The 16415-nt window shown below is 40.4% G+C and overlaps 1 protein-coding gene across 1 annotated transcript; it reads right to left on the bottom strand.

Moving 5' to 3' along the window:
- Positions 1 to 835: 835 nt before the first annotated feature.
- RPUSD1 (RNA pseudouridine synthase domain containing 1) lies at positions 836 to 14725 on the bottom strand. The gene is made up of 5 exons (XM_089682092.1): positions 14523 to 14725; positions 11049 to 11172; positions 6530 to 6632; positions 4428 to 4529; positions 836 to 3692 (listed from the first exon to the last, which is right to left on the bottom strand). Exons 1-5 carry the CDS (start codon positions 14702 to 14704, stop codon positions 3316 to 3318), a joined length of 888 nt encoding a protein of 295 aa, XP_089538218.1. The 5' UTR covers positions 14705 to 14725; the 3' UTR covers positions 836 to 3315.
- Between the last annotated feature and the right edge of the window lie 1690 nt (positions 14726 to 16415).

Genomic DNA, 16415 nt, shown 5'->3' with positions numbered 1-16415 from the left:
CTGCACAACCTTTGATCAATATTGGATGAACATTACCATTTTATTGGATTATTCTTCCTCTGATCTGAGCCCCTGAGTGCAGAATGTGGTGGATTGTGTGCCATTTTAAAAGTAGCAAGCAGTTCATTAATGTATAGAAAGAAATGCTACAGTGAGCGCTCCAAACTGAACATCAAAGGAAAACGCACATAAAGTCCCAATATAAATACAGGTATATAAAATGCAGCGCTGTATAGTATTTACAAGTGTATGACAGTAGTAAACTGACAATAGAAAAACACACAAGGAATATAGTCCTGTATTGGTGCTCGTTGTTTCTCCAGTGCAAATGATAGAAATGCGCACTAACCAGAAGCGTATAGGTAATACGCAGATATATAAATTATCCTGAAGATTCCCCTCTCTTTCTGGTCAGAATGTAGATTAGGAACTGGAAAATGTAAGGATGAATAAAGCTTTGATTCACATACTACACTATGAGTTTCTCCCTGTGTCTCCTGTGAGGAGTCTTTCAACCTTTACAGCCCCAGTGTGATCCTTATACCAGTTCCAGAGAGGGGGAACGTTTCATTCATCTCTGCAAGGACACTTCTGGCCTGCTGGATCTCATCTTCACCACACGAGGGCGCTTCATCCTTACATTTTCCAGTTCCTAATCTACATTCTGACCAGAAAGAGAGGGGAATCTGCAGGATAATTATATATCTGCATATTACCTATACGCTTCTGGTTAGTGCGCATTTCTATCATTTGCACTAGAGAAACAACGAGCACCAATACAGGACTATATTCCTTGTGTGTTTTTCTATTGTCAGTTTACTACTGTCATACACTTGTAAATACTATACAGAGCTGCATTTTATATACCTGTAGTTCATTAATGTAAAATCAGTAAAAAGATGCACATGGGAAGGGGCCAATTCCCTGAATATGTACTGACCAAATGCCCCATTCTATTAAGAAACCTGCTAAATGTGTGATGGCCACTCGTTATTCTGAAGCAACAACCTAGTGGACATTTTTTCATTAAAAAGGAGGGAACAAAACTACTCAATCAGTGTCCTGTATGGTAACCAATTATTCCCCTTCTCCCACTGCATCATGGGAGAGAACCTGACTACCATCACTGACCAACACAAAAGGTAATTCCTTCCTCTGATGCACTGATAATTGAGGCAAATATAACTGTGATTCAGAGTCTGGCTAACCCACAGACCTAGCTAAAGAGGCCGATGTTCCAAATCACTGTTCCAACAAGTTTTGACTCCAGTACCCTCCAACAAAATGGGGCCATGATGGAGTCTGAGCAGCATAAAAATTCATACATTAGGGAAAAAAAAAAAGTTTAAAAAGTTCAGCTCTACAGCTTCACTGTATATAGCTAGCTGGTGAACAGACATGTAATGATCACTGTAAAACGACCTTGTCAAGAAGGCAGGCTATTATTAAATATGGCTGTAATTATCCTCTTATGTGCACACAAAGAAGACAGACGATTTGCAATGCTGCATCAATTGTCATAAAAAAAACAACAGCCTATCGAACTAGTGGGTAGTGACCTCACAGGAACACAACCTATCAATTCGCCAGGAAGTAGTGACATCACTGAGAGGCCTATGAATCTACTGGAAACCTATGACATCACTGCAGAGGCAGAATATAAATTCACTGAAAACCAGTGACGTCACAGCAGACGCAGCCTATGGATTTGCTGGAAACCAATGACATCACTAAGATGGTAACCTATAATCACTGAAAATGAGTTACATCACTGCAAAGGCAGCCTATGAATTTATTGAAAACTAGTGACATCACTTCAGACGTAGCCTATAAATTTACTGGAAACCAGTGACATCACTAAGATGGTAACCTAAGAACTCATTGAAAATGAGTTACATCACTGCAAAGGCAGCCTAAAAATTCGCTGAAAACCAGTGACATTACAGCAGAGGCAGCCTATAAATTTGCAGGAAACCAGTAACATCACTAAGATGGTAACCTATGATCATTCAAAGTGAGTTACATCACTGCAAAGGCAGCCTAAGAATTCACTGAAAACCAGTGACATCACTGCAGAGACCGCCTATGAATTCACTGGAAACAAATGATATCACCAAAAAGGCAGCCTAGGAATTCAATGAAAACCAGTGACATCACTGCAGAGACAGCCTATGAATTCACTGGAAACAAATGACATCACCAAAAAGGCAGCCTAGGAATTCATTGAAAACCAGTGACATCACTGCAGAGACAGCCTATGAAGTCACTGGAAACAAATGACATCACTAAGAAGGGAGCCTAAGGATTCATTGAAAACCAGTGACATCACTGCGGAGGCAGCCTATGAATTCACCAGAGAAAAATGACATCACTAAGAAGGGAGCCTAAGAATTAATTGAAAACCAGTGACATCACTGCAGAGACAGCCTATGAAGCCACTGGAAACAAATGACATCACTAAGAAGGTAGCCTAGGAATTCATTGAAAATGAATGAAAACACTGCAGAGGCAGCCTATGAATTAATTGCAATCCAGTGACATAATTGAAGATCTAGAGGCAACCTATATATTTACTGTAAACCAGTGACATCACTGACAGGGCAGCCTATGAATCCATTGGTGACCAGCAAAATGACTGAGAGGGATACCATTGAATTTACTGGCTGCCGTCACTGCAGAAGCAGCCTATGTATTCAGTGAAAATGAGTGACATCACTGCAGCAGAAACCTATGAATTCACTGGGAACCAATGACATCACTAAAAAAGCAGCCTAGGGATTCACTGAAAATGAATGAAATCGCTGCAGAGGCAGCCTATGAATTCACTGGAAACCACCGCTGTCACTGGAATGCCATACTCTCCACTGAAGCACCCCCATCAATGTCCATAAGACGTATCTTACCCCTGTGGATAGGTGGAGCAGATATATTTTAAAATTTACACCACAAAAGCAGCCCCAGTCCCAACAACAAATTTAAAAGGGTGTTTAAAATAAATGACCCCTGGCTGAGATGTCCTTCTCTGCTATGCCAGGGGCAGCCACCTACAGGGCTTGGTAAAAAGCATTAAAACACTCTAGCAGCAGTAAATGGAGTATTGCTGGTGAGCATCTGTGACACGGAAGATGCTATCGAGCAGTGCATAGTGGTCCTACAGCTGTGATTGGCTGAACCGGATGTGGATAAACTATTGCTAAGATGTTATGGCCTCATTTCCGGAACTATAAAACGGAAGATGAAGGCCGGTGTGCTCTGCGCCGTTTCGTACCTTGTGGCATCTGCTACAATACTAAAATACAACTTGATTATAGCAGATTATTCCCCAGGCCACTCCGCCAGCCACTGTTGGCACACAGCTCTCTCCTCCTCTGTCTCCCTCTTTTTCTCCATTGGCTTCAGTGGCTTGCCTTCCATTTCAGGACTCTCCATAGACAAGGCCTTATTGATAAGGTTACCCATGGCTTCACTCAGGCTCTGGACAGTTTCTGTCGGTGTCCAGTTGGGGTCGCTTTCTGGTTGAAAGGGGTCAGGAGCTGTGACTTCGATGAGCTCGTGGTTGGTGGGGATATGTAGGTAGTAGGCATGCAGCATCATCCTGTATGGGTCAGTGTCCTTCTTAAAGCTATAGGTAAAGTCTCCCACAATGGGATAGCCCAGGGCACTGCAGTGGACTCTAAGCTGGTGCGTCCGGCCTATCAAGATAGAAAAATAAAGACATTTTGCATTTAATATAACAGCAAAAAGCGGCACGATAAAAAAAAAAAGGGGGGTTATACCCACATAAAAGAAAAATATATTTGAAAAATATTCTTCCCAAATATATTACCATATATTTGAAAAACTACAATTTTGGCCATATTCTATATATATTCTATATAGCTCCGCTTTAAGTGCTTTTGCACACATATACAAGCATTTTAGAAGTGTAGTTCAAGAAGTTTACATGTTTGCAGGCTTTAGGCATTTTTGCTTTAGCCAATGAAAAGCACTAAAAGGGAAGAGATCGGTTCTTACAGGCTACAAAAACCACATGAAATACAGCTAAAGCTTAAAAAAAACTCAATTCAAGCAATTCAGCTGTTCCCATTGAAGTCTATGGGTCAAAAAACACCCATATCTGCCTCAAAAGTAGCTCATGTGGCATCAAGCATTCACCTACAGGTGCCCGAGCACTCAAATGTGAACAGTCACCATTGAAATACATGGGATTTTGGATATTGAGTGTTTTGGAGCTGTGAGCTACAAAACACTCAGGTGTGAATGGGGCCTAACTGGTTCATTATAAACTGAGAAAGGAAGTTTCTGGTTTTTTGGTCAGAATAGGACAATAGCAGCCTGAAAACTTTGATTAAAAAAAAGTTCACAATGATTTTTTCCACTACGGCTAAACTGACAGACCCCGAGCACAATTGCTCAACCATGCATACCAGTTAATGGCTGTAACAACACTTTGGTGACGGAATCTCCTTTGTATAATCCATGCTGAAGAACTGTCAGATAAGTCTGACAAGGTTTTTCATTTTCACACCCTGTAGAAAGAAAGAAAGAAAGAGGGGGTTTGCGATGCAAATGTTAGTGTGGTGTAAAGAGAAAACTGATAAATCTACAATTATTAAAATAAAAAAAAAATTAAAAGCGGCATTAAACCAAAAATGTAATATATTGCAGATTACCAATCACTGGATGTGCTGGCTGCATTCATTTGCTTTTTTAGGCTTCATTTCTCCTCTGTTTTCACCTGTTGATCTGGCCAGTAACACACCTCCTGTATTAGAGTGCCTCCACACTGGTAGAAAGAGCACAGGGGGCACATTTGGACAGCAGCATTATCAGTCTGGGAGGAGGGGGAGCATTGGATGTACTTTCAGATTTAGATACACTCACAAAATGAAGCCAAACTCCAGTTAATACTTTATAAGCAGTTACAGCAAACTGTTTTTTTTCCTTTTAGGTTTTACATGAATAAAAAAATGCTGATCATTGTAAGCATCCCTGTCAGTTGTAAATGGTTTGTCTCATCCCTGTAAACTGATACATTTACAAGAAAGCCTAAAAAAGAAAACAAATGCAGCCATCACATCTACAGTTGTGCTCAAAAGTTTGCACACCCTGGCAGAAATTGTGAAATTTTGGCATTGATATTGAAAATATGACTGATCATGACAAACAAATGCTCTTTTATTGAAGGATGATGATCATATGAAGCCATTTATTATCAAATAGTTGTTTGGCTCCTTTTTAAATCATGATAACAGAAATCACCCAAATGGCCTGGATCAGAAGTCTCCCTCCCCTGGAATGTTCGGCCTTGGTACAGACACACAAGGTGACACACACGGGTTACAATGCCAATTAGAGGTTAATGTCCCACATCTGTGGCTTTTTAAATTGCAATTAGTGTCAGTGTATAAATAGTCAATGAGTTTGTTGGCTCTTACATGGAAGCACTGACTAGGCTAGATACTGAGCCATGGGGATCAGAAAAGAACTGTCAAAAGTCCTGCGTAACAAGGTAATGGAACTTTATAAAGATGGAAAAGGACATAAAAAGATGTCCAAAGCCTTGAATATGCCAATCAGTACTGTTACATCACCTATTAAGAAGTGGAAAGTTCGGGGATCTCTTGATACCAAGCCAAGGTCAGGTAGACAAAGAAAGATTGCAGCCATAACGGACAGAAGAATTGTCCGGGATTCAAACAAAATACCACAGGCAACCTAAAAATAAAAACAGGCTGCTCTGGAAAAAGATGGTGTGGTTGTTTTTAAGGAGTACAATACGGTCATACTTGAACAAAAATAAGCTGTTTGGTCGAGGTGCCAGAAAGAAGCTTTTACTGCACCAATGCCACAAAAAAGCCCGGTTACAATATACCTGACAACACCTTGACATGCCTAACCGGGCCTTCTTGTGTCATTGATGCAGTAAAGGCTTCTTCTGGCACCTCCACCATGCAGCTCATTTTTGTTCCAGTGTCATCATATTGTGCTCCTTCAAAACAACCACACTGTCTTTTTCCAGAGCAGCCTGTGTTTGTCTTGTGGTTACCTATGGGATCCCCATGGCTCAGTATCTAGCCTAGTCAGTGCTTCCACGTAAGAGCCAACAAACTCATTGACTATTTATACACTGACACTAATTGCAATTTAAAAAGCCACAGATGTGGGACATTAACCTCTAATTGGCATTGTAACCCGTGTGTGTCACCTTGTGTGTCTGTACCAAGGCCAAACATTCCAGGGGAGGGAAACGTGTGATCCAGGCCATTTGGGGTGATTTCTGTTATCATTATGATTTAAAAAGGAGCCAAACAACTATTTGATAATAAATGGCTTCATATGATCATCATCCTTCAATAAAAGAGCATTTTTTGGCATGACCAGTCATATTTTCAATATCAATGCCAAAATTTCACAATTTCTTCCCGGGTATGCAAACTTTTGAGCACAACTGTAAGAATTGGTAAGCGGCAATATAAAAATGTTTGCTATTGGGTTTAATAGTACTTTAAATAAAATGAAACCTCACCTTCAGTCCCTTGCACACACATCATGTGTGTGAGTCCCTCCTGTGTGTTCTTACCAATGGCCAGTGTGATGGTCATGCAGCTTTGTGTAACTCTGCCCCTGACCTGTGTGGGGAAGTCACAAGTCTCAGCACAGAAAGCTTCAACAAGATATAAGTGAATACAACCAATTTAAGAACACCCAATGAATAAAACCTCATATACACCTTAATATATTCAAGTAACACTAAACCCAATTTGTTTTTCATGATAGTCCTTTATTATACACTGTGCACAATTATTAGGAAAGTGAGTATTATGACCAAATCATCATTTTTATGCATTTTGTCCAACTCCATATTTTATTTATTTATTTCAGGTACTTATATAGCGCTGTCAATTTACGCAGCACTTTACATATATATTGTACATTCACATCAGTCCCTAACCCTCAAGGGGTGTACAATCTAAGATCCCTAACTCACATTCATACATACACATCCTAGGGCCAATTTAGACAGGAGCCAATTAACCTACAAGCATGTCTTTGGAGTGTGGAAGGAGACCGGAGTACCCGGAGGAAACACGCAGACACAGTGAGAACATGCAAACCCCAGGCAGGAGGTGCTGTGGTTGGGATTCGAACCAACTACCCTAGTGCTACCAGGCGGAAGTGCTAACCATTTAGCCACTGTGCTGCCCATTTAGCAAACTTGAATGCTTGTTGGATTTAGGCAAATCAGGTGATGTGTATGTGTGTAATGAGGGAGGGTGTGGCCGAAGGAGATCAACACCCGATATCAAGGTGTGCATAATTATTAGGCAGCTTCTTTTCCTCAGTCAAAATGGGCCAAAAGGGAGATTTAACTGACTCTGAAAACTCAAAAATTGTAAAAAGTCTTTCAGAGGGATGCAGCACTCTTGAAATTGCTAAGATATTGGGACACAGCCATCAAAGTTTTTTTGCAAATAGTCAACGGGGTCGCAGGAAACTTGTTGAGAAGTAAAGACGCAAATTAACTGCCAAAGATTTGAGAAGAATCAATCATGAAGCTCCCAGGAAGCCATTATCCCCCAGTGCTGTCATATTCCAGAACTGCACCCTACGTGGAGGGCCCAGAAGTACAAGGTGTTCATTGCTCAGAGACATGGCCTTGGTAAGGAGGGCTGAAACCCGACCAGCACTGAACAAGACATATAAGTTAAAACGTTAAGTCTGGGCCAAGAAGTATCTGAAGACAGATTTTTAAAAGGATTTATGGACTGATGAGATGAGAGTGACTCTTCACGGACCAGCTGGATGGGCCTGTGGCTGGATCAGTAACGGGCACAGAGCTCCACTTCGACTCAGACGCAAGCAAGGTGGAGGTGGGGTTCTGGTATGGGGTGGTAATATTAAAGATGAGCTAGTCGGATCATTTCGGGTTGAAGATTCAAAATCAACTCCCAAACCTACTGCCAGCTTTTAGAAAACACTTTTTTCATGCAGTGGTACAGGGAAAATCTGCATCTTTCAAGACCATGATATTTATGCAGGACAATGCTCCATCGTATGCATCAAAGTACTCCACTGCATGGCTAGCCAGTAAAGGCCTTAAAGATGCAAGAATAATGACATGGCCCCCTTCCTCACCTGACCTAAACCCTATTGAGAACTTGTGGACCCTTCTTAAAAGGAAGATGTAAGGTGAAGGAAAACAGTCCACCTCTCCGAACAGCGTCTGGGAGGCTGTGGTTGCTGCTACACATAAAACTGATTGTTAACAGATCAAGAAACTGATACATGAATGGAAGGCTTATGACTGTTATGGAAAAGAAGGGTGGCTATATTGATCACTGATTTTGTTTTTTTTGGAATGTCAGAAATTTTTATTTTTCAATTTTGAGTTGTTTGTTTTTTTATTCTCACTTTAACAGATGAAAATAAACAAGTGATATGGGAAAATGTTCGTTTTTCATTTAATTGCATAATAATTCTGTACACTAATAGTTGCCCAATAATTCTGCACATATAGATATTCTCCTAAGAAAGCCCAAACCTCACTTTGACCCAATGACCAAAGCATACAAGTAATTCAACAAAACAATGGCTGCAACAGCACAGAATACGCCTTCTGGAGTGGCCCAGTTAGAGTCCTGACCTCAACCCGATTGAAATGCTGTGGCATGACCTTAAGAGAGCGATTCACACCAGACATCCCAAGAATATTGCTACACTGAAACAGTTTTGTGAAGAGGAGTGGTCCAAAATGACTCCAGATCGTTGTGCAGGTCTGATCTGCAACTACAAGAAATGTTTGGTTGAGGTTATTGCTGCCAGAGGAGGGTCAACCAGTTATTAAGTCCAAAGGTTCACATACTTTTTCCTCCCTGCACTGTGAATGTTTACATGTTATGTGCAATTAAACCATGGCAACATCTAATGTTTGTGTAGTATTATGTTCAGCAGACTGTGTTCTTCTATTGTTGTGACTTAGATGACGTTCAGAGCACATTTTATGCCCAATTCATGCAAAACTCCACGTAATCCCAAGGGGTTCACATACGTTTTCTTGCAACTGTACAGTTCAATACAAGATCCTTGGAGCTTACAATCTAAGAGGGAATAATGAAATCAATCCTCAAAAATACAACTTGCTTACAAATTGTGCACACAGTGTAATGTACAGTCTGCTTCCTTGAAATGCCATCTTTCCTGTATGCCTGTCTTGTCCCTGAACCACTGTACCGCCCTTTTGTTGGTGGGTGTCTCATTTGCCTACCCAGCAGTAAAGGAGGCACCCCTGCATATGTGCTCCTGGTTTTGGCAATGTGCATCCACTGAGACACACAGCGCCCCACAAGCCATGCCACTGCTTTCTCCTTGCAGCTCTAGAACAGACAGCCGCAGGAGCCAATCGCTTACCTGCCACCACAACCAGGAAGTTCAGGGGAACAGCGCAAAGGCAGAACACCTAGCTGTGTACAGGAGCCTTTTTGTCTTTTTTTTTGGCACTACTACTATTATTTTCAATACACATTTTCAATATTTGTACATTTGCAGCCTTCAATAACTCCTTATCAGCCACATTATGCATATGTGTGGCACTAGGAAGGTGGGCATAATGCCCACGTGTACTGCGCTCACTGGTAGGGAATGTAATAAGGCAATATAGCTGCTGCCATGTACATATTGCCTATATGAAGAATCAATATTAGCGCTTGTTGATCAGATTTTTTGCATTCGACCAATTACACTTACAGGCGTACCTCGATTTACGAATTTAAGTCGTTCAGCGGGACTTTTCATATTGCAAAAAAATTTGTAAACCAAAACACGGTTTCCCATAGGAATGCATTGAAAACCAATTATCCGTTCCGGAGGTCAGAAAAAAGTAAAAAAAAAGTCTTATCTGTTCAAAACTCTTTAGAAAATGCACTTTAAAGGTATAAATACTGTACAGGGACATGATTAAAAATTAATTCATAAATGCACTGAAAACCAATTAATCCATTACGGAGGTCAGAAAAAAGTCAACAAAAGTTTTATCTGTTCAAAAAACTCTTTGTAAAGTGCACTTTAAAGGCATAAATACTGTACAGGGACATGCATTTACGAATTAATTTTTAATCATTGAGAACCAATTAATCTGTTCCAGAGGTCAGAAAAAAGTAAAAAAAAAAGTCTTATCTGTTCAAAACTCTTATAAAGTGCACTTTAAAGGCATAAATACTGCACAGGGACATGATAGAAAAAAAATTTGTAAATACATTAAAAACCAATAAATCCATTCCGGAGGCGAGAAAAAAGTAGAAAAAAGTCTTATCTGTTCAAAACTCTTTATAAAGTGCACTTTAAAGGCATAAATACTGTACAGGGACATGATTAAAAATGAATTTGTAAATGCATTGAAAACCAGGGAGGTCAGAAAAGGTCAGAAAAAAAACAAAAAAAAACGTTTTTTATCTGTTCAAAACTCTTTATAAAGTGCACTTTAAAAGGCATAAATACTGTACAGGGACATGATTTAAAAAAACTATCTGTAGATGCACTGAAAACCAATTAATCCGTTCCGGAGGTCAGAAAAAAGTAAAAGAAAAAAAAGTCTTATCTGTTCAAAAAACTCTTTATAAAGTGAACTTTAAAGGCATAGTACTGTACAGGGACATGATTTAAAAAAACTCTCTGTAAATGCACTGAAAACCAATTAATCCATTCGTATTGAAAAAAAAATCGTAAACCGAGGCATAATTTTCAAAGGATTTTCATTCGTAAACCGAAAATTACGTTAACCGAGGCGTTCGTAAACGGAGGTACGCCTGTACAAGTATTTAAAAAAATTTAATCATTTTAACAAAGCCGCTGTGGAAATAAAGGAATTTTGGTGGTCTCCTTCTCAAGCCTGGCTGTCTTTGGCTGTGCATGGTGGCTGATGTATGTAAATGACAAGACTGGCTGAACAGAATTACAAATCCTATGGCAGATAACAGTAATCATATGTATTTGAACTATGGATTTAGACTTTGCCTGAACTTAGCACAGAGGTCACATTTTGTACTTGCCAGTGCCAGGTAAGCCTTGGTGACTGTGCGCTCTTTAAAACACTTGTAAGCGCGTCCGGCTGCTTCTTTGCTAAGGGCGACGCACAGAGCCCCGCTAGTCGAGAAGTCCAGCTGGTGGCAGAACCTAAAATTTGGAGAGATGATACAAGGATGAAAATCAAACAAACAGGCTGGAACAGTGCTCACCTAAAGCGCATGCTCCCTGCAAATTCATTTACTTCTGCCCACAGACATTAGCCGGAGTGGTATTTGTGTACTTTACACATGTCACACACGTCACACACGTCACACACGTCACAATGCACATTCCAGGCCTGAAGATTAGTTAAAACACCCCAAACAGTATATCTAGTATATAGTATCCTAAAAGCAGAGACCCTGGAGAAGAAATTGCTGGTAGTCAGATATCTTTATGTCCGGCTATGTTAGCACAACGCGTTATCAAATGCGTATTTTCATTATCTGGTATAATGTAAAATTTGAGGTTTCATAAAGTAACTAGATACACAACTTTACGACTTTGAAGTGGCTTTCGGGGAATTTCTGGGTAATCTTCCCGTAATGTCAGAGCCAAATCACATCAATATAGAGGAGGATCCCATTTGGAGGCGACTTCCAAGTCAGATAAAAGTCACCTTGACCCCCGGTTCACACCTATGCGGCCGTGCGGGCTGCGTTTTGCACAGGCACGAGAGCCCATTCATTTGGATGGACTCCCGTGCCCGGAACACGCAGGGAAAGAAATCCCTGCACTTCTTTGGAAAACGCAGCCCGCACCTCAGTTCCCAGTACGGTTGCGTTTCCCAGTGTGGGCGGCGTGCCATTAGAACTAATGGCACCCACCCGCGGGTCTGCAATTATCTGTGCGGGTGGTGCGACTGCACGGATTTTCGTGTGGATCTGCAGCGGCACCACCCGCACAGATGTGAACCGAGGGTGAAGTAGTACAGGAACATTTTCTAAAGTTGGAGCGACTTCAGTAGTGTCAATTAAGACAGCTCCTATTGACTAACATGGGAATTCACATGTCATGCGACTTGGGGGGTCTCACAAGACGGATCCCAAGTCACAGCAGTGTGAATTGAGACTAAAAGGGGAATTAAACTCTCTTACTCTCTTAACCACTTACCTTTCAGAGGATTTATCTACCCCCCCCCCCCCCAAGCAGACCATTTTTTGCAAACAGCTCTGCATTACTTTATCGGACAAATGCACGGTTATGCAACGCTGCACCCAAATGAAATTTGTGTCTTCTTTTTCCACAAATAGAGCTTTCTTTCGGTGGTATTTGATCGCCTGTGCGGTTTTAATTTTTTGAGTTATAAACAAAAAAACACTGTAAATTTTGAGAAAAAAAAAAACTATACTTTTTACTTTTTGCTATAAAGCATGTCAAGTAAAAAAAAATTATAAAAATCATATTTCGTCGTAAATTTAGGCCAAAATGTATTCTGTGACATGTCTTAGCTAAAAAAAAAAAAAAAAAAAATATTCTAATACGTGTAAATTAATTGATTTACATGAAAGTTATAGTGTTTACAAATGGCGGTATAGATACTGGAATTTTTTTTTTATTTCTTTGTATACTAGTAATGGCAGCGATTAGCGACTTATAGCGGGACTGCGGCAGGCATCCTGACACTGGGAGGAACTAACTGCCTGCCACTGACATCCCAATGACAGTAATACAGTGATCAGTGCTAATAAAAAGTAGGGATGCACCAAAATGTTTCAGCCGAAAACACCCCTTTTGGCTGAAAAGAAAAAAAAAGCACCGATACAGGTGCTGAAAAAGCTCCACCCCTCACTGCCGCCCACCCACCGTTGCCCCCCGGCCGCTGCTCGGTAGTTCAGCCTTATCTGAGAAACCATCAATCCCAACGATGGGCATAGAGATGAGTGAAGGAAAGATGGCCGCCATACATCTCTATGCCCTTGGAGGATTGGAGTAATGTCACTTCCCGTTCCGGCCATTTTTTTTTTTTTTTTTTTTAAAGCACTAGATCAATGCTTTTTTTTTGATCCAATGCTTTACAGTGCAGAGGAGAGATGTGGGGTCTTATTGACCCCACATCTCTCCATAAAGAGAACCTGTCACTAATTATTTCTATCACAAGGGATGCATGCATTTCTTGTGATAAGAATAAAAGTGATTCAAATTTTTTTTAAAGGAACAGTGCAAAAAAAAAAACAAAACATTAAATACATTTTTTAAAAAAAGTTTAAAGTGCCCCCGTCCACTCGTTTTGCCTTTAGTTATACTTTTAAAATGCGCGTTAAACAGTGAAAAATGTCAGTCAAAAAAATATCCATAGGCAGCACTTTAAAAGCCTTTACAGGTCATCAGTTTAGAGTTACTGGTGAATGACGGCTATGGAATTATTACTCTCATGCCGATACGTGTGTCGATATATAAAAAGTCATATGTTAGCGTGATGTAACTAATAGGAATAGAGCATGATGATGTCATTACGTTTGGACGGTAATCGCTATCTTGGGACTCCTTGTATGTACACCTGACTGTGGGTTACACAGTACATGCCTGCTGGGTCTGTGACCCTTGTTTTTATGTGAGTAGCCATTTGGCTGTTTTTGAATTTTTTAAATAAATAATTACTACACTATGGAAGTTCTATCTTTGACTTCTTTTTGAGCCATTTGAAGACCCCCTAAAGATGTGTTTGATCGTTTATATGATTTCGGTGGGAGCTGTTCCTGTGTCCACATAAAGGGAGAGATCCATCCAACCAGGGATCATCCGGGGATATTGATTGCTCTTTGACTCTTTGAGGGTCGAATTTTTGAGGTGAGCGCGCACACACACACACTAGAAGGTGATGGATATAATTGGCACCATAAATATGAGCACGCAACAAAAAGTGTGAATATAAAAGTTGAAGAATTGAAAAATCTGGATTTTTATACTATATATTTTTTTGTGCTATAATTTTTTTTTCACTTATTGGGACTAATTTCTTCACTTCTTGGGACTTTATTTATTTATTTATATTGATTGATACATGTAACAGTTTTATAATTGGTCACTTTGATTTTATATTTGCTTTGGAATATATTTCACCTTTAATGAAGGTAATAAGGATACACAAGGTTTATTAATATTCTTTCACTTTAATATTCTTTATATTATGATTTGACAATATGGTATTTTAGTATTTACAGCGCTACACCATTTGTTCAAAATATTTTTTTCAGCTCGTTTCCTTCGGGTGTTAGCAGCTACTTCATCCCTTGTGAGGATATTTGGCAGCGCAGGTATCCACCCCCATTTAATTGATATATAACAAGTGCCTCAGCTTGGCTAACCCTTGCTGTCTATTGGAAGGTGAGGCAGCACACTGTAGGGATGGGTCAACATGAATGTGAGGGAGGCTTAAAGGCCAGAACCATCTGAAAATGACGCCATTGACACACGCCCAAAGACCATCAACCCAGGTGCTTATGGTCACCACCAACCTGAACCCATAGTAGGTGTCTGGATCAGCCAGCTCGGGGAATCGGTGCTTCAGCTGGCTCTGTACTGTCACTTTCTCATACCACATCTTGCTGTCTATGCGAATGTCCCAGTGCTTGTTCACCACCAGAAAGTCCGGGCTCTGGTACAGAATGCATAGGTTCTCAATGTTGCCTGGCTCCATTGCTGAACAAATACTGCCTGAAAGACAAAGAAAGTAAAAGGACAAGGTCCTCCTGAGGAACACGGAGACACAGATGTTATACAAGGCTTTCCAAGAGAACTCCGGCACGTGACTATGCAGTAAAGGAGTTAGGGGCAGGAGTTTTTAAATAAATATAAAAGTCTGGATATTCTTGATTTATTTTCTGTACATGAAAATGTTTACGATTGTAATTTAGTTTTTTCTTTTCTTCTCTGTATCTTACGAATATGAAAATATTCATAAAAATGGATTAATTTGAAAAAGAACAGTAGCTGAAGATCCAAATCTCATTAGAGGCCATTCCATACTTTGCAGGAGAACGTTCTCGCCAGATCTGGGTTTTGTGGGGAAAACAGGACATAAATATCATTTATGTCCAGCGTTGCATGACCGCGCAATTGTCAGTTAACCTCCCTAGCGGTCTGATTATGTCCATATTTGTGCTCAAAGCGGTACATTTTTTTGCATGGAAATATGTAGTTTTTTTAATTGTAGGCCTGTAATTTTTAGGAATAACTCACTGAAATCTGTCTGAACAAGAGTCCAGTAAACATCCCGGGTAGGATAAAATTTGAAACACGAAATCATAAATTATAATATAATAAATAATCATAAAAAATAATAATATAATAATAAATTTAATTCAATAATGTAATCAAACCAAAAACACTGAAATTTGAAATAGAGCGCCAAGTTCGCACATCACTGAGCAAAGTCGCAGAATCGTTTTCAGTGTCTGATGAGGAATTTCCCCCACGAATCATTATCACTCAATTCTGCAAGTGGTTCTGATTTACTATCGCTGTTCTCTAGCCGGTCTAAAACCGCTTTTGACCTAAAGGGAAGATTTTTGGACGCCATGGACGTTTCTCAGTTTCCAGGCAGAAAGAACAGTAAAAATGCAGGCAGGGCGCCGGACAAAGCACTCGGGACAACATGTATGTGAAATGGTTTGATACAGGAATGTTATACTATGTGATTTTAGTGTATTGAGTGAATGTCACTTTTTGACATTTTCACATTTCCCGCCGTTCCGTCCCCCGTACGTCCCGACGTCGCAGGGAACGGAACCCAGAAGACAGATGCCGGCATCGGCCGGAGGACATTGCCGGGGACACTACAGGAGGGACATCGCGGGAGCGCAGGACAAGGTAAGAGAAGAAGAGATCGCGGAGCAGTGTATTCCCGAGTGTAGCTCGGGGTTACCACTTGTGGTGCTGAAACTTTACCCCGAGCTACACTCGGGAATACCGCCAGGGAGGTTAAAGTAACACAACGCCATATCGCAAAATATGGACAGGCCAGGAAAGGGGGGGAATCCTCATTTGATTTCTTGAGAGTGAACTATATTTCACTGTGTTATCAGCGCCATCTAGTGTGGAAAATGCAGTATATTTTCTCACTGAAATTCAGAAAACTAGACTGAATTTTGGATATTAGATGGATCCGATGATTACAGAAGTCAATCAAATTGAAAACATGGTAAAAGCTTGCAAAAATGTTTCTGACATTCGTGCAACAAATGTTTTATAAATAGAACCCTAAGGCTCATTTACACTGCAGCTGAGAAACTGACGTTCAGGAGCTTTTCTGTGTTTTTTTCAGCAGCCCCTGAACTCTCCCTAATGTTTTCCTATGTGTCCATGTACACATCGTCCTTTACAGGCAGTTTTTTTGAACGCACCAAACT

The sequence above is a fragment of the Staurois parvus genome, unplaced genomic scaffold (genome assembly GCF_062004578.1).
Source record: "Staurois parvus isolate SC_StPar_1 unplaced genomic scaffold, SC_StPar_1.0 ptg000285l, whole genome shotgun sequence".
In the NCBI taxonomy this organism is placed as follows: domain Eukaryota; kingdom Metazoa; phylum Chordata; class Amphibia; order Anura; family Ranidae; genus Staurois; species Staurois parvus.
The sequence above is the reverse complement of the archived record's forward strand: the minus strand, read 5'-3'. Positions and strand labels throughout refer to the sequence as shown.